The sequence below is a fragment of the Formica exsecta genome, unplaced genomic scaffold (assembly GCF_003651465.1).
Source record: "Formica exsecta isolate Colony F162 unplaced genomic scaffold, ASM365146v1 scaffold731, whole genome shotgun sequence".
Lineage (NCBI taxonomy): Eukaryota > Metazoa > Arthropoda > Insecta > Hymenoptera > Formicidae > Formica > Formica exsecta.
In genome coordinates, this window is record NW_021853497.1 from 58,863 (window position 1) to 83,688 (window position 24,826).

Consider the following 24,826-nt stretch of genomic DNA (forward strand, 5'->3'; position numbering starts at 1 on the left):
TGTACGAGAGAGTAGTATATTTCAGGGTAGGCGACAGAGTGGACTCTGATCACATGCCGGTTATAGTAACGCTGGAAGATAAAGACAGAAGAGGAAGAAGAAGGGAAGAAGGAGAGGAGGACAAGAAGGAAGGAGAGGAGTAATGGAGAATTTGTTGGGATGAAGAATCCATACAATGGTATAAAGAAAACTTGGAGATGACACTATGGGAAGCAGACAGGCAGGATACAATTGAGGAAAAATGGGATAGACTTAAGTGTATGATACATGAGGCTATGATAAAGAAAAAGGTAATAACGAAAAGAAAAGAGTTGGACCACAAAGACTGGTGGGATAAGCAATGCTCAAGGAAGAAGAGGGAGGTGCAAAGATGTTACAAGAGATGGAGGAAAGGAAGAGTAACAAGAGAGAAATATCTGGAAGAAAAGAAGAGGCTGAGAGAGCTGGCAGAAAAGAAGCAAAGAGAGAACAGAGAAAGGGAAGAGAAGGAGTTGAGGAATTTAAAGAATACAACGCAAGTTTGGAGTTTTATAAATAAAAGGAGGAAGAAGAAGGAATGGAAAGCAGCAGACATAAGTAAAGAAGCGTGGAGAAAGCATTTCATGAACTTGTTGGAGGGAGAGACAATAGGACAAGAGGATGAGCCCAGAATGTCTAGGGAAACTGAAACTCTTATTTTTGTGTCCTGAATCTCTCATTACAATACTTCCCACTTTTTAGGATACACCCTGTATACATAGATGTAATATTTTTTTAAATTTATTCAATAAAAAGGACATTCTTTTTTAGAAGAAATTATATAAACAGTATATATTTACAAAGCTTATATGACTTAAAAGCAGCCTTCGATAATGTGGAGAGAGAACAGTTATAGAATGTACTAAAAGGAAAAGGGGTAGCGGCGGACATTGTCTGGAGGATAGAAAGGATATATGAGGAAACAAAGGTGGTGGTAAGAGTAAAGGAAGAGGTCACAGCGAAGTTTAGAACAACGAAGGGAGTACGGCAGGGATGTGTGATGAGTCCACTTCTGTTTAATCTGTATATAGCGGATATAGGTAAGGAGCTGGAAATGCGGAACGTAGGGGGTGTACGTATAGGTAATAAGAGATTATGGTCGTTAGAGTACGCGGATGATATGGTGTTTTTGGCAAAGAACAGGGAGGCATTATTAGACATGATGCAGACAGTGAAGAGGTTTTTAAATAAAAGGAATTTGATTTTATGTACAGAGAAGACGAAAGTGTTAGTTTTCAATAGAGGAAACAGAGAAAGGAAGGAAAGTTGGAAATGGAGAGGAAAAGAAATAGAAGAGGTAAATGTTTTCAAATATTTAGGCTTCGTGTTTAACAATAAAGGTAATTATAAGGATCATATAAGGTATATAAGTAATAAGGGAAGATTGGCAGTTAATAAAACATGGGGGTTGGGAGAGCGGATATGCAGGGACGATTTTACCAAAAGGTGGGGGTTGTTTAGGTATTTGGTACATAGCGTAATGTCCTACGGGGTGGAAATATGGGGATGGGAAGAGAAGAAAGAATTAGAGAGAATAATGCTGGACTATGTAAGATGGATTTTCAGGTTAGATTTTTGTACACCAAGGTACCTAATGACAAGAGAATTAAGACTGAATAAACTAAGAATTGAATGGGGATTGAGGGCAGTTAAATATGAGGAAAAGATAGGAGAGATGGATGAAAATAGGTGGATGAAAAGGTGCTGGATTGAAAAAGAAAAGAATGGATGGAAAGATATGTATAGTAGGGAGAGGGAGAAATATTATAATAGGAATGGATGGGGTATAGAAGCACTAGAAGACCTAAGACAGAGGGGGATCGATTTAAGGAAGGAACTAGGAGAGAGAGATTGGGTGGTGCAAAGGTAAGCAGAGGAAGGTAAAATTAGAGAGGCCAGATACAACAAGAAATATAAGGAATTGGAAACAGAAGATGAAGGACCAAATTATCTGAGAAAAAGTAGTGTAGACGAAGGCAACATAGGAGATATGATAAGGGCATTGTTAAGGGTAAGGTGCGGAAATATGGAAGAGGGGAATAAATATTGGTTGGAGGAAGAGGAGACATTGTTTATTTTGCGGCAATGGGAAAGATTTTATGAGTCACTATGTAAAAGAATGCGAACGGATAAAAGATTGGTTTAAAGACTTAGGGAAAAATTGTAAGGAAATAGAAGATAGTATTTGGAGTGATGAGTTAAATAATAAGAAAGGTAGGATACTGCGGAAATTATGGTTGGAAAAGGAATTAATAATAAAAAAATAGGAAAAGAAAGTAGAGATGTGAAAAAAAGGAGATAAGATAAAATAATATAAAATGGAATAAATAAGCTAGTCCTAGCTAGTCTTAGAATTGTAAAAGGTATGAATGTGTATGCGTGAGGTATGTGTGGATAAGGAGAATTTGTAAACCAAGTCCATTTCTTGGCTATATGGCTGAAGTTAAATAAATAATTATACATAAGCTTTACCAGATAGGCCCGGAATAAAAAGGATTAAGATTAAAGTGACATATAAAAACTTGGCGTGCCCGAGTCGCATTATATGTCATATATTTTTATTAATGAATTGATAATGATTTCTGATAATTAACATATTGATAATGATTTCTGATAATCTTTTGCAAATTTTTATTTCAGATCGGGCATGCCAAGTATTTGTATATCACTTTAATTTTAATCCTGTTCATTTCGGGCCTATCTGGTAAAGCTTATGATTAATTTCAAAACGTGTCGATCAGTTTGGCATGGAGCACTTTTAAATTCGAAATTGGTGATTAATGTAATCGACGTTATTACAGTAAAAATTAATTTTATGATTTACTATTTGTAATAAAATCCGCAATATGATAGTGCTATAATATTTTATATATTACGTCAAGGTCAAAGTCATTGGGGCTGGGTCCCCTATTCGCTATATTTACCCATTTTTGTAATAGTTATTTTTTAGGGATAAATATTAAACGTTTTTTGCGTACAAGTTGGGATTTTTTTATATATTTGGCGTACTTTTTTTACCTTTGTGAAGTTTTTTTTAGAGATCTCACTGCTTTTTGTAAAAATTTTAAATTTTTTCTGCAAAATATAAAGTATTACATTATGCAATATACAGGGTGTATCCTAAAAAGTGGGAAGTATTGCAATGGGGGATTCAGGACACAAAAACAAGAGAAAGAATACATTGTTGAAAAATTATTATGGAAGATTTTGGCTGACCATATTTTCGAAAACGATAAGCTAGTAATTATATCCGCGAATGCGCATTCGTACATAATGTTTATTTAATTTTACGTTTAAATGTAATTAATGCATAATTAGTATTTTTAAGTTAACTTACATATGGCCAAGCAATGAGTTTATGTTAATAGCAAAATAAATCTTGTGAGAATTCTACCAAAAATATTATAAAAACAACAGCATTAAATACACATTTTTAATTGACATAAGGAATAATGAAATGATAAAATCATATCGAAGTACTTCTATAATCTACAAACATTGTGTGGATCTGGAATTACTCGTAACTTCTAGTTTTGGAAATTTGTGAATGTTTATTTATATTTTATATATAAATGTACTTAATGCGAATTAATATTTTTAGGTCACTTACAAATGGCTAAACAATGAGTTGCATATTCCCAGATAGCCAAGAATGTTAAAATCACGTTTTGCCAAAGCTTTGCGACAAGGTGTGCTTTAATTTTGACAACAATTTTGTAGCAAACATTTGTCTTGTTTTGGTTTGTCAAAAAGTTTGAAGCAAATTGACGGCAAAATTTTTCGTCTCACGATGCTGTAAATAATAGGAAAAGGCTTGCCCGTAAATTTTACGCATAGAAGAACACGTATGATGCTAATTCACGGTGTAACACAAACTTTACGCCAATTAGTAGCAAATCTTGTTATACACGCTATAATAGCAAATATAAAAAACTGTTTGCGCTCCAACTACCGCGCCTGGCTCTGATTGCCATTTCCAATTAATTTAATTTTATTTTACTAACCTATACTTGTCAAAAGCAGGTATGGACGCGAGCAATAACATCACGAAACGCCGTTAACGCAATCTTATGGCGAATGCTCCAATCGTACAACTTTCCGTACTTGCGCATTGGGAATTTGGGCGGCGACGACAACGGAGACGTTTCTTAATAAAAATTTTATACATTTCGACTTTGCATCATATTACCTCCGTTCACGATACATGTAGAAAAAAAATAAGAACACTTTCATATATAATTCAAATATAATTCAAACCCAAGCTATCAATTAAGCATATTAAAAATACGATCGGTTCAGCCGTTATTGAGGTTCGATAATCTAAGATAACTCGCAACTAGCCGACTCGCGTATAGATACCCGGAGTGCCTCGCGGCTTCGCATGAACTTGCCGCGAGATATTACCGTGTCTCTTGATATAAAGAAGAATAGGTCACAAAATTTTGTTATGTAATATGAAACATTTGAATATCTTCTTGAATAAAGCATATGCTTCATTCCGAAATTTCAAATATCTCGTAAAATATCTTTTTTTTGAGCACACACACTCTAATAGTTTTACGCAGAATGTTTAGAAGAATTTATTTATTTTTTAGGGTTTTGAAAACGACAATATCGTAGTGACCTTAAACATTCCATAGATTTTCAAAATCACTATACACAAAGTTAAATTGATTTTTTTAAATAGTGATCTATACATATATACGTACGTACATACGTACATACATACGTACATACATACGTATATACATACGTACATACATACGTACATACATACGTACATACATACGTACATACCATGACTATGACAAGACCATGTTGTTGATTTTGCGTAAAATTGGGAACAGGTTATGGAAGAGTTTTTGGTATAAATGACTTTTATAAATCAAGAAACAAACCAAAAAATGTTTAAACAAAATATTTATCTGAAAAGGAGAATGTTCTCAGACAGCACAAGGATGTCCTTAGGACGTCCAAAGGGCATCCAGGACATACATGTAGGATATCCTGAGGATATCCTATTTTAATCCTCGGATCTCCTCTGGATGTCCTGAGGAAGAGTAAATGATAGCCATACACTAGCCTCTGGAGAATCCAGGGAGATCCTGTGAAACATCTGTGGAACATCTTAAGGATTTCTATAGGATATGTTAGGGATATTTTTCATACGTTAAAAGAAACAAATTCTAAAATTTAAATATAAATTAAGATTGCGTTCTGTTATTTACTGCCAATACTATCCTGAACCATCCTGGACATATTCAGGATGATCCTGAGGACGTTTTGTGCTGTCTGGGTTATATATAAAACATTCTATTTTTCAATCAAATGTTTTGTTTAAAAACATTTTTTGGTTTCTTTATTAATTTAAAAGTTATTTATATCAAAAACTTTTTCGTTCCCAATCTTACGTACAGGATCAACACATGATCTTGTCAGATATCTGATACCGTATGCGTGAGTGCGTGTGTACGAGTAGAGACAAAGACCTCAAGATTCTTGCTCGTTATTTCTTCAGTATTTCTAATTCTAAACTTTCTCTCCCGGAATAAGTATATGAGTGCATGTATTATGATAATAAAAATAAAAAAGTTATTTTAAAAATCAAAAGGTAGAATATATTATTCAGTTCAAAAGATATTCAAAGTTAGTATCATTACCCCCCACACGGAATAAAAACCTCTAATGGATGTCCAGTAGACGTCCATCATGGAGATTCGAAACCTCTATTAGATGTCCATGTAATCTCCTATAGACATCTACTAGACATCCACAATTCCGCATTGATAATAAATTGACGACATTATATATTATGGACTGTTTAAAAAATTTGGTATGAAAAAAAACTTTATTTTGCATTAAAATTTTGTTAATTATATTTTGGTTTAGTAAAAAATTTTAATAAAAATTTAATTTGTATATAAATTAAAAATAGGATATATAATATTACACATTTTTAAGTATACTCTCAAAACATTAGCTGAGAATTTTAAATAATACTTAAATAAAAATTAAATTTTGTTTTATTAGAAACATACTTGTATAAATTTATCATACATCCATAACAGATGTCTAATGGACATCCATGATGGATTTATATACGACATCTACCATGGAGATAATATGGATTTCTATTAGACACAATATCCACTGTGGAGATAGATATCGCATGGAGTTATGGAGGTTATATGGACGTCCAATGGATGTCTTGTTCCGTGTGGGCCTGAATATCTGTATAATTGAACTCGATGATGAAAATGTTGAATAGTTCTTAATAATTGATTGTGCGAGACGCACAATACAAATACAATATTTTCTTGCAATACTTTCTTTCATTTTATTAATTATAATTAGTCGTACTTGATAGACAATATCTCCCTTTAATGTAATCTTATAAATAAAAATCTGCTAAAATTAGATCCGAGAGTTTTACAGGCAATTTGATATGATTTCCACAATCAATCTAACAGCGATGAAAATGACTATTTAAAAAATCTTTCATATAATACAAACTGAATGTGATAGAACCAGTGTTTGCTGTTATCTAGATGAAGTTATCTAGATAATTATTTAGATGGAGCAATTGCATTATCTTATCTGTATCTAGATAATAAGAGGATGTATTATCTACATCTTTATCTTAGATGGAAAAATACATCATCTGCCTTAAATTATCTAAGATAATGGCTGCATCTAGCAGAACTCAGCTCTTAGTAAGCACTTTATGATTCTTTAATTTGTTTGGTTCTCGTCATTTCGATCCAACGGAGAGCCAAAGGTAAGATCCAATCATATCAAAGAATCACTAAGCACTATATTCATTGCGAAACTATGAAGAATAGACCTAAAGTATGTTGCATCATACTGCCTTGTGCATGGTATTTTCTATTATTTTCACTGCCGAATGTGATTTTTTCAGTTTTGTGCAATTTCTCTATTAATAATGTCATAGCAGAAGATGGAAAACTATTTAATGAAAAAGTCTATAGGTAAATATATATTATTTTAGTTGTTACATTTTTTCCTTAAAAATTTTTTTTTACAAAGCGATGTTATCTTAATATCATCTAGATAAAGTGCTTTATAATTTCATCTATCATCTAGATAAACTTGAAATAAATCACTTTTATCTTATCTAAAATAAAATTTTATATATCTTATCTTATTTTTATCTAGATGATTTCAATATTATCTATGCACAACACTGGATAGAACATTAAATTATTGTAGTCACATTCTTTGTCGTGTATCAAATTTTACATCTAGCAATCCTCGCAGTTAATTTTAGAGAAGAGTCAAATATTTATCAATAAAAGTGAAAAAAATATACATTAAGAAGATATCCGTTGACTAGCCGAGCAGAAAACATATCGGCTATAGGGAGGAGAAAAAGAAAAAAGTGTATAGGGAAAAGTAGGGTAAAACCGGGTACTTTTTTGGATTTGTCTTCCTACAAGAAATCAGAGTAAAAAAAATTTTGCTGACCGTTAGTAGTCTTTTGTAGACCTTAAACTATGAAAAAATAAGGCTAGTTACTGAAAAAAAAAATTTGGTTATCAAGGCTAACAAGATTTTTTTGGAGATGTCAAAATACCCGGTTTTGCCCCATCGGTAGAATAAAATCGGGTTTTGACCCATTTGAAAACATGTAAAACACCGTGCAATTACAAAATCTAGATTTATTTTAATCTAAATACAATACAAAGATGTATTCTATTGACAAAAATCAGAAGTAAAGATATCCTTTTGTTCTACATTGCTGCAGGACTCCCTTATTTAATTTTTTTAACTTTAGGGGTCTCAAAAAGCTTTTTCTTGGTGGTTTCTTTATCTGAGTGGTAGTTTTCGTTTCCAACTGCTTTTTGTAGAGAGACAAAGTCAGGATAACAGTTTCTTTTTTCTTTTCATTACATGAGATGTGTAGGTACCCGGTTTTGCCCCCAACACGAAGAAAATAACAAACACGGCGACTGTATATTCCGGCGTACAAAGTGACAATCAAAACTAATGCGATGTACTCTCTAATATGTATAGAATACAATGCTGTATTTACAGAAGCAGATGCTCTGTGTAGAAAAAGTCCATAATGACTCGATTGTTACTCCGATATCGATCTTTTCTGGCCCGAAAATTTTGAACTTCTCTCAAAACAGAAATGTCGTGTATACGTGGGCACGGTTTATCTCAAAATAATGATGGCATCAATCTATAACTAATAACACGAGTTAACTAAAGATAATAGCACGAAGAAACAAAGGTACCCGGTTTGACCCGCCTACCCAGTTTTACCCTACTTTCTCCTGTGTATATAAACTGTGTCACTTGTACTTGCGTGCAAAAGTTACAGACTCTTGGGCTGCTGTTTCTCGAAACCAGCGATCTGGAAAACATGAGGATGAATAACCTACTAAGTTTGATGAAGGATCCTAAGCTGGAGCTGATATCTTGATCTCAAGAAACAGTGGGATGTCACAGAGGATCTCTATGATTTAGGTGACTCTAGGAGCTTTATTAGCACCGATAGCACTCTACTATATTCCTACTAAGATGCGTTAATAATGCCACATTATCTATTTAGACTCCATTCGATTTGTTGTATCCATTGAAAATTGTCAATAGATCTATAATGACAATTCTGACGATTCAATATTCCAGTATTATGGAAAGTTGCTTGGTATCACTAAAGAGAACGAAATTGAGAAAGTCATATTAGATCTCGATTTTTGCCAAAACCTAATTGCAAAATTTTATCCAATCTATCGTATCTTGTTAGATAACGCTTGAATCAGAGTCATGTCATATGGATAATATCGAGTTGATTTCAAAGCCCTGTGTGCGATCGCCTTTGGGATCTTCAAATTTCATTGGATTTCTCTAAAACTAACATGAGGATAACCATTGTTAGAACTGTAATGTCACGGGCATTCATGGGACTAATGTGATTCATATTCTGATGAACTTTTTGTCGACATAAATTTCTACTAGGCAAAACTCTTCTCTCAATTTTCCAAATCACGTATAAAGCAAAATTTTCACTGCAGCAAAAATCGTTTGTGATGCAGACAATGTTGCCTTTGTGTAATTGCACATTTGTCGGCATATTCTTCAAGGATTACAACAATAAAGAATATCAAAATTTTTTTAAGCGAAGTATGTAATTATAAAACGCGCTCAAAGTAATTATAAAGAGTAGTAAGGCAAATGTATACCAATGTCCAAATCAACTTGCGAATCATATATGAAAAGAAAACGACGTAAATCGCGTAAACAATTGGATTTTAATTGGAACAATTGGATCTTTTCTAAACTGATCGCATGCAAGGAACCTTCAAACGAATATCGAGCTTACCAATGGACGATCACCACGGGTAAAAACGTGAAAAGTAGAACACCTCACCTAATGAGGACACTGGCACAAATTTTAATTTGTTAAGATTGAAGGATTCCACTTCTGCGCAATTTCAATTCGTCGAAGTTTTGGAAGATCCCCACTCTTAGAATTAGAATACACTCCCGAAAAAAGAATTATAAAAAGAGGGCTCGAAGAGATATTCAGACAATCATTCTCCAGTCTTCAGTTTCACACAGTCTTACTCTGTGCTTTTGCGCCGTAATTCGCGAGTAAGTTACTTGTGCAACCAGTGTCCTCACTTGGCATCATCTCCAGAGCAACCACGTGTCGAACATCGGGCTATCGACATGACAGAGCGAAACACCGCACAAATTTGCCACTCCTCCATCTTTGACTTACCATTTAAAAAAGTAAGTTAAATTGAATAATTTTTCCTTTCCAATTCATAGCTCACCGCAAAATGTTTCATTCTTTTAAAATCATTAACCCATTCCGGCAATAAATCTTAGAAAATTTTAAATCCTGATCTAACACGTATGCGAGCGACCAATTTTATACTTTTGACTGTTCTTAACATATATACTTATTGACTTATACGTTGATTTTGATTTTATTTTTCTTATTCTATACTTAAATATATTTTATTATTGTATTAATCAGTCAGAATCTAAATGTTAACGATAGAATCTTTCCCTTATATTCTGATTGATGTCCTTCGTCCCTCGCCGAACTTACAAAGTACATGCTACATTGTAAAGCAAAGTCCACCCTGCCTACCGGCTAGCCGGGAAGCATGAGAATTAATCAGAATTAAAAATGTTACATGTTCTCGATTATGTGCTTCCTGGAATCAACAAGGATGGGGTAAGTCATCAGACATGGATCGCAGTATTATTAATTTGACAAACAACGCCAGTCAACATGATAAAAATATAGCAGATAAATAAAAGTCAGAACAAAGAATAAAAAAAAAAGTATAAAAAACAGTTCAAAGAATAAAAAATTATGAACTAATATTACAGAACATAACAGATAAATAACAAAGAAGCATGAGTTAAAATCAAGTATAGTCATGTAAATAAAATTAAAAGATATAATAAACTAAAATTAAAAACAAGCATGAGTTAAAGTTGGTCATGTAAATAAAATTAAAATTGTAAAAGTGACTAGATTGTTAACGATTTATGTCAAACACCCCTGGTATGTTCCCAACGACATTCATACAGTCAAAGAATAAAAAGATCCGTCGCAAACGAGATCACAAAACCGACTAATGGACCGCTAACGAAATTGAGAAGCGAGTCAAATACAAAAATGACTTTGACTGTTTATGTTTGTCATAATTTAGACAATTTATCTATAACGGTCGTGTACATATCGGGTATGCATTCCGTGTCTGTCTGCAAATTAATACTATTTTTTTGCCTTTTTATGAAAATCATTTCGGATAATAATCGTTTATGAAGGAAAGGTTCACTGTCCAGAGTCTCAATCTCATTTCAATTAAAATTATAATTAAGACCTATCCTATGGTCGGTCACCACAGAATGATTAGTTGTGTTACGTCCGATGTGATTCCGGTGTTCAGAAATTCTTTTATATAATTTTCTTTTTGTCTGTCCCACATAAGAAGCGTCACAATCCGAACAATTAATTCTATAAACGACATGTTTATATTGAGATTTAGGAATAATATTTTTGTGTGTTTTGATGTATTTATTTAATTTATTGAAACTAAAATATGAAAGTTTTACATCAAGATCTTTTATAATATTACTAAATTGTTCAGATATAGAGGGTATATATGGGATGGTAAAAAAAACTTTTTTAGGCGGACACTGCTCCACATTATGATTGTTTTGGTGATTTAATTTGTAAAATAGCGTTTTTAATCGGTGGTGGATTGTTCGGAAAATCAAATTTAGCGGGTATGAGTTATTCAATAAAACCTGTATAACGAAATTAATGTTTTTTGTGTGGAACATGGGATGTGATAGCAAAAATGCCCTATCTAGGAGACCGATGATTGTGCCCTTTTTTTGACATAAGGGATGCTGAGACAAGAAATTCAAATATCTGCCCGAAAAAGTCTCTTTGTGGAAACAATCAAAAACTATGTTATTGTTTATTAAAAACATTGTTATGTCCAAAAAATTTAAACTGTTATTAGAACCGATTTCTATTGTGAATTGTAATCTCGGGTGGTAAGAATTAAAAATGTTTAATGTATGATCAATCAAGTTGGATGGAATTGCCAGTGCAACATCATTAACAAACCTAAAATAAAAGGGAGGGGTGAATGTTAAATTAGACAATGTTTTTTTCTTTAAATCTTGTAGTACATCGGCAATGATGGGTAATAATGGAGAGCCCATAAGAGTACCAAAGATTTGCTGATGTATAACATTATTGAAAATGAAAAAGGCTAGTCAACCGGGGATGGAGGGGAATTCTAACATCTTACATCATGGATGACATATCTTTGGATCCCTGATATCGTTCCACGGTGAATCGAGTAACATGTTTTTCTCTGGTTAACAAGATAATTGCGTTTTATTTAAGTTCCCACTGCGCTAGTATTAACTTGTTCACGATGAACAGGATTTAATTAATATTTAAAGTATTTATTACGCCGATGAAGACCCAAAAAAGGTCAAAACGTTCGTTCTTTACTGTAATTAGATGATTATATTGTAATAAATTACAAATATTATACGCACACTAATTTCGGCGCTGACTCTGAATTGCTACTTAACCATATCATAATTAAATAATTATCCTGTATACACCTTAGGTGAGATTAACTCTTTTCGAAATACCGATTATATTTCATATTGTATCTAACGATTTTCCAATTTCACAATCCGGCATATTAGGAAACGATTTCTTTAAACAAACCTCATCGAAAATAGATTACGCACAAGGGCACTTGGATGTCTCCGGAATCAACATACCTTTCTAATCACCTGAAGGCACAAGGGCGATGTCTCCGGAATCAACATACCTTTCTTATCACCTGAAGCCATTATAGTAGCGATCCGAATCATTATTTTATGTAAGAATAGAAAATCCAGAAATAAAAGTAGGATACATACCAAGATTAAAGGTGGCACATGGAAATTATTTGGGAGACACCATCATGGAGAATATTTCTGGAAAGGCATACTTAAATGTTATAAGTACTTTAGATGAAGAAGCGGAAGTACATGTTCCAAACTTGCACCTAAAACCATTGGGCGAATTATTAGACAGCCATAATTCAAAAATCGAGGCTCTAAGCAGTCCAGAGGAGCCAATGAATAAAGAAGAAGAAGAAACTATTTACGAAACATTTATACATTCGTATAATCAATTCATATAATGAATTCGACGATTATGAAAATAACATGAATATTGAAAATAAAGGTGAAAACAATAATGAAGAAACTATTATTATCAAAGAAATCAACCAATATGAAGACGAAGAAAAAATCTTAAATCAAGAAGAAAATTAAAATAAGAATAAAATTAAAAATGATGACAAGATAAAAAATAAAACTGAGAGGAAAAATAAAAAATTAAACGACTCAAAAATCTTTGGAGAGGGAAATTATCAAACCTCTCCTGAAAATCTAATAAATCCAACCATTCTTGGAGAGGGAAGTTACCAAACCTCTCCTAAAAGTTTAATTAATTCAAAAATCCTCGAAGAGAGAAATTACCAAACCTCTCAAGAAGGGAATAATTCTAGGATTTCGGAACGAAATTTCCAAACCTTGTCAGAAAATCTTAGCTCCGTCGATTGCGAGGAGGAAAATTACCAAACCTCACTATGTATTTCGACACAACCTCATCCCAAAAAGGAGAGAAAGCCTTTATCCTCCCTAGATATCAAATTTCCTAAGGTTGAATTATTTAAAGAAGAAAATGATAATAAATTAGAAACCTCTCATGTTATTTTAAAAGACCTTCTTGAAGAGGCTCAAAAATATAATTGGAATATTAAAAATTCAAATCTACGAAATCTTAAAAATAAAAATAAACCGTCTTCAAAAATCCTTACATCCTTATTGAATAAGTCTCAAGAAATTTTAGAGAGATTTATGCGAAAACGCAAAACAAGATATAAAGGAAACCAACAAGTTGAAAATTACAATTTGCATAATTGTCTAATAATCTCCGAAGAAAAAGAAAAGAATCGCCGAAATCATAGAATCGTTACGATTAGAACATTTAAATAAAACAGAGAGAAAAAGCATTATAAAATTAATAACGGACAGTCAAGATCGATTTCATATTCCTGGAGAAAAATTAACTGCAACTCACGTATTACATCATCGAATACCTACCACGGATGACCAACCAATTAATACTCGACAATATAGATTTCCACAAATACATAAAGAAGAAATAAACAGGCAGGTAAAAGAACTGTTAGAAGGAGGAATTGTAAAACACTCACAATCGCCATATAACACGCTTATATAGATTATATCTAAGAAAAAAGACTCCAAAGGAAACAAACGATGGAGAATGGTATTAGATCTCCGTGCTTTAAATGATAAAACTATCGGAGATGCATATCCTCTACCGAATATCGTCGATATATTAGACCAATTAGGAGGAGCTCGATATTTTTCAGTATGCGATTTAGCATCTGGATTTCATCAAATAAAAATGAACCGCGAAGATAGTCATAAAACAGTTTTCACTACTCCTTTTGGACATTACGAATTTGACCGAATGCCGTTTGGTTTAAAAAATGGCGGCTACTTTCCAGTGCCTAATGGACTTAGTATTAACTGGGTTACGAGGCAAGGAACTATTTGTTTATCTGGACGATATTGTTATCTATGCAACATCGTTAGAATAAAAACACGAAAGAAAATAAACGCTTTAATGGAACGTCTTCAAGAAGCTAACTTAAAATTACAGCCAGATAAATTTTTAAAAACAGAAGTAACCCATCTAAGACACGTAATCAGTAAAGACGGAATAAAACCAGATCCAAAAAAATTAGAAGCAGTACAACAATTTCCAAGACCTAAAACACCTAAAAATATTAAACAATTTTTAGGATTCGCAGGATATTGTAGACGTTTTATAACAAATTTTTCCAAATTCGCCAAACCATTAACAAATTTGTTAAAAAACAACACCCGTTTCGAGTGGACATCCGTGCAGGAAGAATCTTTTGAAATTTTAAAACAGAAACTATGCGAAGAACCAGTATTACAATATCCAGATTTTTCCAAACCATTTATTATAACAAATGATGCATCAGGAATAGCTGTTGGAGGAATATTATCACAAGGAGAGATAAATAAAGACCAACCGATAGCATATGCCTCACGAACCTTAATAGATAATGAATTAAAATACGATACATACGAAAAAGAAGCACTGGCTATTGTATATTGCGTTAAACATTTTCGACCATACTTATACGGAAGAAAATTCACTTTAGTTACAGATCATAAACCTTTAATGTGGTTTAAAAACGCACAAGATGCAAATATGCGAATACTCCGTTGGAGATTAAAATTGGCAGAATATGATTATGAGGTTGTATATAAAGCAGGGAAAAGAAACGTAAACGCAGACGCATTATCAAGAAATCCTGTAAATATCGAAGAAGTGGATTGTAAAGTCATAAAAAACAAGAAATTTTTAAACCCAGATAACCCTAAAGATGCACAATTAATTGCCGAATTATTAGAAAAATCTGATAGCGTAGAAGAAGAAGAAGAAGACGACGATTTCCATTTATATCTTTCAGATATCAAAGAAAACGAAGAAATTACACCAGAAAGCAATTATTAAATAACAATAACGATTCTCTTCCATTTACACCTACAGAATTAAACGAACCAGATTATGTATCAATTACCGAAAAAGCTTTAATACATGATCCGGTAAATATAGCGAATAGGGGACCCAGCCCCAATGATCTTGACCTTGACATATGTTGGACCTCGCTTTACAATGTAGCATGTACTTTGTAAGTTGTAAAGCGAGGTCCACCCTGCCTACCGGCGGGTATATATATATATGTGTACATCTCTACCCGCATATAAAGACCATATGATGTACATATACATACATATATACATACTTAATATTTAAAATTTATTCCTATTTCTAATATTTTCTCTATTGTGCGTAGGTTATACATTTTTCAGACAAAAAATGTAAGATATCAAGAAAGTCATAAAATAATTATATTTATTTGATATTGGATTATATACAGGGTGTCCGGTAAAGATTGTGCCAACGTTCTTGAACGGGTAGAGCACAGTAAACCGAACAGAAAAATCCATAACATTTTTTTTATAACGCTTAATAAAGGAGTTATTATTGAGTAAAATCTGGTCAATCAGCGCCGACTTCTAGCCGGACGCATGTCGGTGAGCCGCCCGCCTGGTAGTGTGCACTGCCGTAGCGATGGAGCGCTCACGCACACTACCAGGCACGCGGCTAAAGGTCGGCGCTGATTGGCAGACTTTACTCAATAATAACTCCTTTATTAAGCATTATAGAAAAAAATGTTACAGGACTTTTCTGTTCAATTTACTGTGCTCTACCCGCTCACGAGCGTTAGCACGATCTTTACCGGACACCCTGTATATAAGTTACTAAAGTTAGCTAAACATTTTTTAAATTATTTTTTTACATATATATTTCTTTAATTAATATTAAAACGTTTTTAAAACATTCTTAAACTTTTTTTTAAGGATTAAGAACTTCCTAAATTATATCGCCGACATTAACGTTGCTCAAAATGTATCATATGAAGATTGCATTTGTACTCTTTTGTATTTATATATAAATAAATAAGTAAATAAAATATTTTAAAGTTTTAAATTAAAATTAAAGTTTTTAAAGTCAATTAAAGTTTTAAGTTTTATAACTGTAAAGTCCCTTATTAAAGTTTTTAAATATAAATTTTTGCTTTCCTTTTCTTGCTCTCTTCTCTTTTTGCTGTGTGCAACCTTTTTACTTTCCCTGCTTAAAATGTTGGATACAAAATGATAGAAAATTTGTTTATCATATCCTATGGTAATTCTAAATCCTTTATTTCACAACTGACTTATGAAATTTCATAAGTGTATTGTATTATATATTATCAGATTTTTTATAAATTATTTTATAAGCAGGGTTGTTATGAAAAAATATTATAAGCAGTTTATTATAAAATAATAATATAAAATATGCAATGCAATATTTCCTATGATTGAGAAACATCAACTTGTTATAAACATTTATATTCTACATGATTAAAAAGAATAGTGTCATAAAATATGATTAAAATACATAGAAAGCCTATGTTTTGGTACATGATAAGTCATATAAATCAACATAGAAATTCTATCTATTTTTTATCACATCTAATCATTTTTTATTAAACACTTTAAGGAGGGTTTTTCTTTTACTGCACTGTGAATTGTGTGCATCTTAACATGAGTATTTACGTACCGAATAGCTCACCTATACGTATATCCTTCTGCACCTACACAGCGTATCGGAGGATTCCGATGGTCCACGGAGGACTTCCTTCCAGAGGTTCCAAATCTACCACTACCGGCATTCCTCCTCTTCGCATGCGAGCCACCGGTGAACATCATCTTCCACGACTTCACCAACAGCTCAGTTTAATTTCACTTTATACTTCACATCGACAATACTATTATCGCGTTTTAATTCACAATCCATGATTCATATACTAACGCGTTATTGGACCGTACACAATTTTCATACATTTTGATGCTCGAATTTAATTTGTTGAACGGTCAGAAAATTTAAGACATATCGAATAATCAACTACATAAATACAAATATGAAAAAAATTCGCTAAAAACTAGAATTTACGAATTTATATATAAATATCCGATGATGTCGCAAAATTCAATATACCGATTCATTCCTATATTCCAGAAATAATCGAATTTGCGCGATATTGAAGGCGAAATGTCGACATTCGAACAAAACGCGTACCTGTGTGTGAAATGCACTGCGTTGCGAGAAATATGTTTTCGGCTATCAGTTTGTTGCATCCTCTTCCACCTACATTCAAGAATAGAAACATCATAAAATAATACCATACTGTTCGGATAAATTTGGAGAGAACACAAAAATGTTCAACATTCAAAGCGATTGATTATTACGATTATTATTGATTATACGATCATTGTTCTCCAAGACGAATCATCTCTTACATTACTTCGACTATCAAATGGAGATCATACTTTCAGCGAGAGAATATTCCGTACAACACATTTATACAATGTTCTCACATATGTAACTATCTATAGACCGAATGATATTTATCCAATCCATTTCGAACTATCATCATTTGCCACAAGAAAATACGAGAAATATTCTTTTCTTTTTTTACGATTTTTCAACTTTTCCAAACAGAGAATAATATGGAAAGAATGATGATGGTTGGCACACACATCGTTGACATTGTTGCGATTACTGCTCCTATTGGGTATATCAAAAACGCATGACATTAAAAGGAACAACATGCGTTACCACTGAGATACAACGATGTGACTTCGAGCAACCGGGCGAGCAGCAGCTGGTCGCGATCTTACATTAGAATTTCCGTAATTTTCTCGGCGATATTAACCGAGGCGATATTCATTGTCCCACTGCCCGAAAATACCATTGTCATTGTCATGGTATCGTATCATTACGTATTCATCAATCAAATTCGATGATCATCAGACAAACGTTGAGATAAACGTAACAACTAGATTTTGACGCTTAAAACGTTGCAAAGGTTTGCAGAAAACTCCGCCGTAGTCTATAAATATCAGCCTGTTGAATACCGCCCGCCATAAAGCGACAGGGCTCGATCGTCGCGCCAGCTGCGCTGAATATCACAAGGCTCAAGAATTACTTAATAACTACTAATATATATTTTCCAGGCTGGAGAAGTGGAATCAGAATTCTTAAATAGCGATAATGTATTTTTTAATAGTAATGCGTTTTATAAGCCGTACATATATAAATGGTATTCCAAAAATTTAAAAAAAAAACTTTGTTTTATTAAAACACGTTTATTTATATTGCTGATTTCCTTTTTTTACGATGGAAAAAGTTAAACAGATATATATACATATATATATATATATATATATTTGCGATCTTCACAATAATTAAAGAGATATTAATTTAAAAAGATCGGCCAATCCGCACGACTATAGAAGCGCGTGGCGAAGCAGTGGGAGGGGCGCTTTACAAAGAACAATGGCTATGTACGAACGGCGCGTAACGCTGGAGCTCCACCACTCGTACATAGCCATTGTCTTTTGTAAAACGCCTCTCCCACGCCTTCGCCACGTGCTTCTATACTCGTGCGGATTGGCCGATCTTTTTAAATTAATATCTCATCAATTATTGTGAAGATCGCAAAATGGTACAGAACGTTTCTACTCGTAGAGTAGAAAAGTTCTGTACCATATATATATATATATAGCATATATTACAGCACACACATATGCATACATACAATATATATATAGTATATTGTATGTATGCATGTGTATGCTGCATGGTTGGGAAAATTACTTTATAAAAGTAACTCGTTATCGTTACCGTTCTTTTTTCTAAAAAGTAACTCGTTACCAATTTTAAAAAGTAACTCGTTACCATTACCGTTATTCAAAAAATAACGAGTTGTTACAATTTCCATTAGTTTTCTTATATATAACACAAACTTTACATACAATTTTTTTTAATACAAGATCAAATTAAACACTAAAAATTTTTAAACATTATCTTACAAAGTAGAAAGAAACAAGATACCAGAATAATCTTTCAGTAGTATTCATGTAATGCTGCATTCCAATACTCTTATCAATATGTTCCTTTGTATGAAAATTATACCGAGTAAATTCGAAAAAAGTAACGATAAAAGTAACTGTTAAATTCGTTACTCGTTACCGAAAAATGTAACGAAGTTACTTTTTCCGTTACAAACAAAATTTGTAACGCTGTTACCGTTACAGTTACCGAAAAAAGTAACCGTAACGGTAACGACGTTACAAGTAATGCGTTACTTCCCAACCCTGGACTATGCTGTATGGCTATCTTTTTATTTGGAGAAAGTAATTACACTAATGACTCAAAGGAAAAATATTAAATATTCTAAAAATAAATAACTTCAAAAATATATATACATATATGGACTTCAGTTTATGATTTTATTTCAAACCATTTATTGTCCTTAAACGTATTTACTACACACTTATATGCAATAATTTATATAAAGACGATATATGTGTTGAAGAAAGTGTTTTTGTATGAATATTATTTTCTTATAATCAATGAGCAATACATTTTCCATACGCCACATACACAGACTGAAAAATTTGAATATCAATAACAATTTCTTTCCTTTTTCTTTTTGAAGTAATGTCATTTTCTTATTGTGGATTGTAGTATACAATGTGTTTTGTTTCATTTACTTAACAAATAGAGAGGACAAGTTTTATAAGATAAACATTAATAGGCGAAATTTCTCTCTCTCTCTCTCTCTCTCTCTCTCGAAGAATAAGAATAGTTTGGTTTTGTAATACAGAAAAAAATAAAGAAGCACTACTAGAACCCTTCTGCCCGACATACAATACACACTATATACATACTATAAATCGAAGATCTTATTTACATTTAAAATAACATTAGTAACAATAATATATATATATATATAATAATAGTATAATAGTAGTAATGCAATAATAATAGTAATAGTAGTAGTAGTAGTAGTAGCAACAGCAGCAGTAGTAGTAGTGTAGTAGTATGATAATAATAGTAATAATAATGCCGTTGTATTGTACATTTCTACAAATCATCTCTCAAATTAACATACAGATAACGGCAATATTACAGTTACATAGATAGCTTAACTTGTTTTTCTCCAGCTATTTTCATGCATACCTTAATTATAAATTGTACATATAAGCTGTTCATTTAAATCTATAATATAGACTGATACAACACATAATCTTTTGAAAAAAATTGCTTATAATAATTACGCAGAGTTCAATATAAATAAACTTATTGAAATTTTTAAGATTTATTTCAAGAACTAAATTGCTTTTTATAATTTATAACAATTTATATAAATTGATATTATGCTATCTTTTTAAAAATCTTTATTTTTCATAATACACACATACTTGTATTTAAGAAACATTAAATATCAAATAAAAGAATATGAAATGGGAATGATTATAAAACCGTTTTGTATTTATGAAAAAAAGAAAAAAACTCTAATTTGTACAAGAATATCAACTTATACATGTGTACCACGACTTAATCTTCTTTGTCTTTCGACAAATACTGGTATCAACAGGGTTGCAACTTCTGAAAGAAGGCACAAATCATAGCCATTCTATTGCGCATACACTAGATAGAGCATGTACTTTTGAAAGATTTAGCTCTTCTCACATATTAGTGATCTCTATTATAATTGCTTGAATTAAGCTGATGCTAATATGGCTAACGCCCTGTCGAAGTTATCAATTGGTTGTCAATGGTCAGTTGCTACTTTTTTAGGATGGCGTTCTTGCGCGCGTTTAAGTCGCTGCAATAAAAGACTATGCAGTTGATCGACTTCTTTAGGTGCCGCTTGAACAATAAAAATTCGGATGTCTCCATGAACATCCATTGCGGTTAGTCTTAATGATTTAGGTCCAGCACGTTCTGCGGTCATACCCGGCCATACTTTCGTATTCAGAATCAATCTTTGTGTTCCAGCGGTGCGGCCGACTAAACGAGATTCTTCATCTCGATCGTTAAGTCTTAGTGTACCTCTTCCCCTTTCCTGCCAATTGCTAGTGGTCTGCAATATAAAAAAATAGAAACCAAAAATTTTTTAAATTTAATGGTGCACATACGCACGGGTAGTCCTCATATATTATATAAAATTAAATTTATGCAACACATTCATACTTGACTAAAATACAATATAAAATTTTTCAACACACACTCAGAACAGTTATATCCAGACAAACATAAAAAAGTAAAGATAAATAGGAAACAAGATAAAATACAATATAAATAAAAAACAAATTAAAATAAAAATAATAAACAAAATGTAATAAAATTGGAAATAACAATTAATTGAAAAAAAGTCTAAATAAAGTAAATAGATAAATAGTATATAAAGTAAACAATAGGATGCATAATATATAACATTATATATATTTAATGGTTCATTGTACATATTAAATTCACATTTTTATTAAATTTATGTATAAAATTAGAAAAGTTTATTTCATAAAAATAACTCGCCACCGCTACAGTTATTCATCACCAATTTTAAAAAGTAACTCTACCTCTTTATTTGTTACTGATTTTCAAAAATACCTCATTATCATTACTGTATACAAAAAGTAATAAGTTGTTATAATTAATTTCTTTAACGCTATGAGAAATCAAAGATATATATAATATATATAAGTTATATATAAAATTTATATATAACTTATATATAAAAGTTATATATAAAATTTACATTTTTTGGACATTTTTTATATTAAATAAACAAAAACGATATAATTTTAATACTGATATTACTGCCGATATAAAATATATATTTTTATAATTTTCGTAATAATTTTGAATCTTAATATAAAAAAAAAACTTATTTCAAAAATATCATTAAAAAAAAAATTTTTTTTGAGATCTTCAAATTCTGTAAGTGTAAATAAAAAAAGGTTTTCTTAGTTTTTTCTTTTATTAAATTCGTAGATATGATCAAAATCACCTTTTATGTATCTTTAACTTCATGCAATTTCAAAATTCTGATGTATTAACTAATTATTTATAAATCAATCCGAGTTTTTAATATGCAAAATTTATAAGAATTACATGATCTGGTTTAAAATAAGACTAGTTGAATTTTTCATCGATTATTTATTAAATTTTAAAAGAATTTAATGCTCTTTATATATTTGTGTGAAAATCATGCCATATAAATTCAAAAAATAATAATATAAGTAATTGCTGAATTCATAATGCATTACTGAAAAATGTATGAAAGTTACTTTTTCTGTTACAGGTAAAGTTTGTAATGCCATTATTACTGTTATAATTAGCAAAAAGAAAATAATGGTAACACTATTACAATTAACGCATTATTTCCTAACCCTGATTTTATCCATTAAAAAGTTTTCATTATACATACCTTATCAAACGCAAATAATTTGCAATTAATTTGAAGAATATTTGTTTCTCCTTCTTCACCAGTTAATAATGTTACTTGACTATATTTTCTCTTGTTTGCGCGATTAGCCTCTTCTAAAACTTGTGCTGCTTGCGTTAATGTTAAACCTGGCCTCACAGTAGCACGACAATTTGCAGCTGCATTTGAGAATAAAAGTTTAGCAGATCCATTCTCATTACTTTCTTCAATTTTTGTCTCTTCTTTTTCAGAATTATCTGAACTTTCTGTATCATTCGAAACAGTAACACGTTCTTTTAAATTTTGACCAAATACAAAACTAGGAGTGTCTGCACTGGGTGTTACAGTATTATTTACATTATTTTCGTTTTCCTTTGTATTCACACCCAATGGTAAAAATTTTGGTTTTACATCTTCTGCAGGCTTTTCTTCATTTTTAGATTCTACATTCATTTCAGTTTTATTATCTTTTGTTATAGACTCATCCTCTATAGTATTATTGATAACCTTTGCAAATGGATTGTGAAATTTTGCAGGTTGTAAAACATTTTTATCAGTAGTAACTGCAGAACTATTGGTGACTATAGTTAATTGCGATGGTCTTAATATAGACGATTTCAATTTACTTGTTACAGAATTTGAAAATTCATTAGCACCAAATAAATTTCCAAACTTTGAAGCAACTAGCACAGGACCTGTAAGTATATTATATATATATATATATACATACACACACACACACACACACACACACACACACACACACACACACACACACACACACACACACACACACATATATATATATATATACATATACACACACAGAGAAAGAGATATATATATATATATATATACACACACACATGCATACAAATATATATAATAAATATAATAGTATACATCAGTTTTCTTAGATTGCATAAACTCACAATGTTTTTTATTAGAAGATTTAATAGGTGCCAATGTAGATTCTTGGCTATTTGATTCAATTATTTGATGTGTTTCATCTACAAAATCCATAAGTTTAGTATATTATTAAACAATTAAATATTTTGTAATAAAAAGTAACAAAAATATATAATTTATTATCAGATTACTCATTTTTTTGTAATCGCTTCATGAATTTTTAAAATGTCTTAAAATTTTAGAATACTCGTAACCATATATACCCCAATCAGATGGCATGGCTGAATTACTACTCGTCGAATCCCCGGTAGTATCTTCGGTATTTTCCGGTGATTCTTCGGGCGGATCAACTTTTAGGACAAGTGATGGACGATCAATTTCCTCTGTAGTTTCTAAAAACAACATAAAGAATTAAAATTATATTGCCATGAATGGTTAGTTCGTTAGTCCGTGGACATGTAAACATGGAGATTTCGCCAAAAAAAGACACAATACATTTTTAATTAAATGTTACATCGTATAAATCATGTGACATGAAATACTTGTAGCATTAACTCGATATTATCTTACGACTTTTTTGCGTAATGTAATTAAATCAAGAGAAAACACAAAACGCACCCTTGCAATCCGCCATTTTTTGTCGTCGAAATGAATACAGACAAATGATATTATTAAGGTACATTTTCATATTGATGCATTGATGCTTGATGTTCATTTTCAGAAGATATATGAAATGATTAAAGGCTGGTTTATGCAGGCCGTAACTGTTAATTTATGCCGGAACCGTTAAAGTTTAACACTAGGATTACAATGCTTTTATTCATAATGAGTGTGTTGGATGACACACTACTTACTAATTACTACCACAACTAAACGTAACACTATACATATACGAAGATTCAAGATGGCAACGAAATGGTCCAAGTTATTCCATTCGGCAAACCTGGCCACATACGGAACATTTTTCGTGACCACTTTCAATCTAGGTAGATAACTCTCCTTACTCTTCCTTCATGGTCTAAACCAATGAGCATCGAAATAAAATCGCCATATTGATTTGCATAGCATGCTCATTGGTCCAGATGGTCTTATGCTATGCATATGCAGCTATGCCAATTTGTGTGTGATAGGCTATAGGCTTGATAAGCAGGGAGCACATACTTTTGCATAAGCGCATAACCATAAGCATAAGGAAATTGATTGGTCCATTTCCTTATGCACATACTTATGGACCAATCAATTTCCTTATGCTTATGGTTATGCGTTTATACAAAAGTGTGTGCTCGAGCCCATTGGCTTTAAGCGGGGAGCACACACTTTTGCATAAGCGCATAATCATAAGCATGAGGAAATTGATTGGTCCATTTCCTTAT

The 24,826-nt window shown here is 31.9% G+C and overlaps 2 protein-coding genes across 3 annotated transcripts in view; both read right to left on the reverse strand.

Annotated features, from left to right (window-relative positions):
- The window catches only part of LOC115243760, a 45,344-nt gene extending 27,122 nt beyond the window's left edge, over positions 1-18,222 (reverse strand). Inside the window, exons 1-3 of the mRNA XM_029820958.1 lie at positions 17,885-18,222; positions 17,345-17,413; positions 16,838-16,983 (exon numbers count right to left, since the gene is read on the reverse strand). Of these exons, the coding sequence (XP_029676818.1) occupies positions 16,838-16,974 (137 nt within the window). The 5' untranslated portion in view covers positions 16,975-16,983; positions 17,345-17,413; positions 17,885-18,222. The remainder of the gene's footprint in view (positions 1-16,837; positions 16,984-17,344; positions 17,414-17,884) is intronic.
- A 1,336-nt stretch (positions 18,223-19,558) lies between these two features.
- Positions 19,559-24,275, reverse strand: LOC115243761 (ran-binding protein 3). Of its 2 annotated transcripts, none has more exons than XM_029820959.1 (5): positions 24,072-24,275; positions 23,717-23,845; positions 23,477-23,554; positions 22,548-23,239; positions 19,559-21,200 (listed from the first exon to the last, which is right to left on the reverse strand). In XM_029820959.1, exons 1-5 carry the CDS (start codon positions 24,166-24,168, stop codon positions 20,889-20,891), a joined length of 1,308 nt encoding a protein of 435 aa, XP_029676819.1. In that variant the 5' UTR covers positions 24,169-24,275; the 3' UTR covers positions 19,559-20,888. The 2 variants fall into 2 exon arrangements, with proteins under 2 accessions (XP_029676819.1, XP_029676820.1); XM_029820960.1 differs by having other exon boundaries at positions 23,949-24,087.
- Positions 24,276-24,826: the final 551 nt, after the last annotated feature.

Bases quoted from the DNA above. Each gene is read 5' to 3' on its own strand.
- LOC115243761 (XM_029820959.1), bottom strand. From the start codon at position 24,168: ATGAACATCAAGCATCAATGCATCAATATGAAAATGTACCTTAATAAT. The intron at 23,555-23,716 runs GTATATATGGTT...TGGATTTTGTAG, and splicing joins AGCCATGCCATCTGATTGGG to ATGAAACACATCAAATAATT. The intron at 21,201-22,547 runs GTATGTATAATG...TTTATATTGCAG, and splicing joins AATTATTTGCGTTTGATAAG to ACCACTAGCAATTGGCAGGA.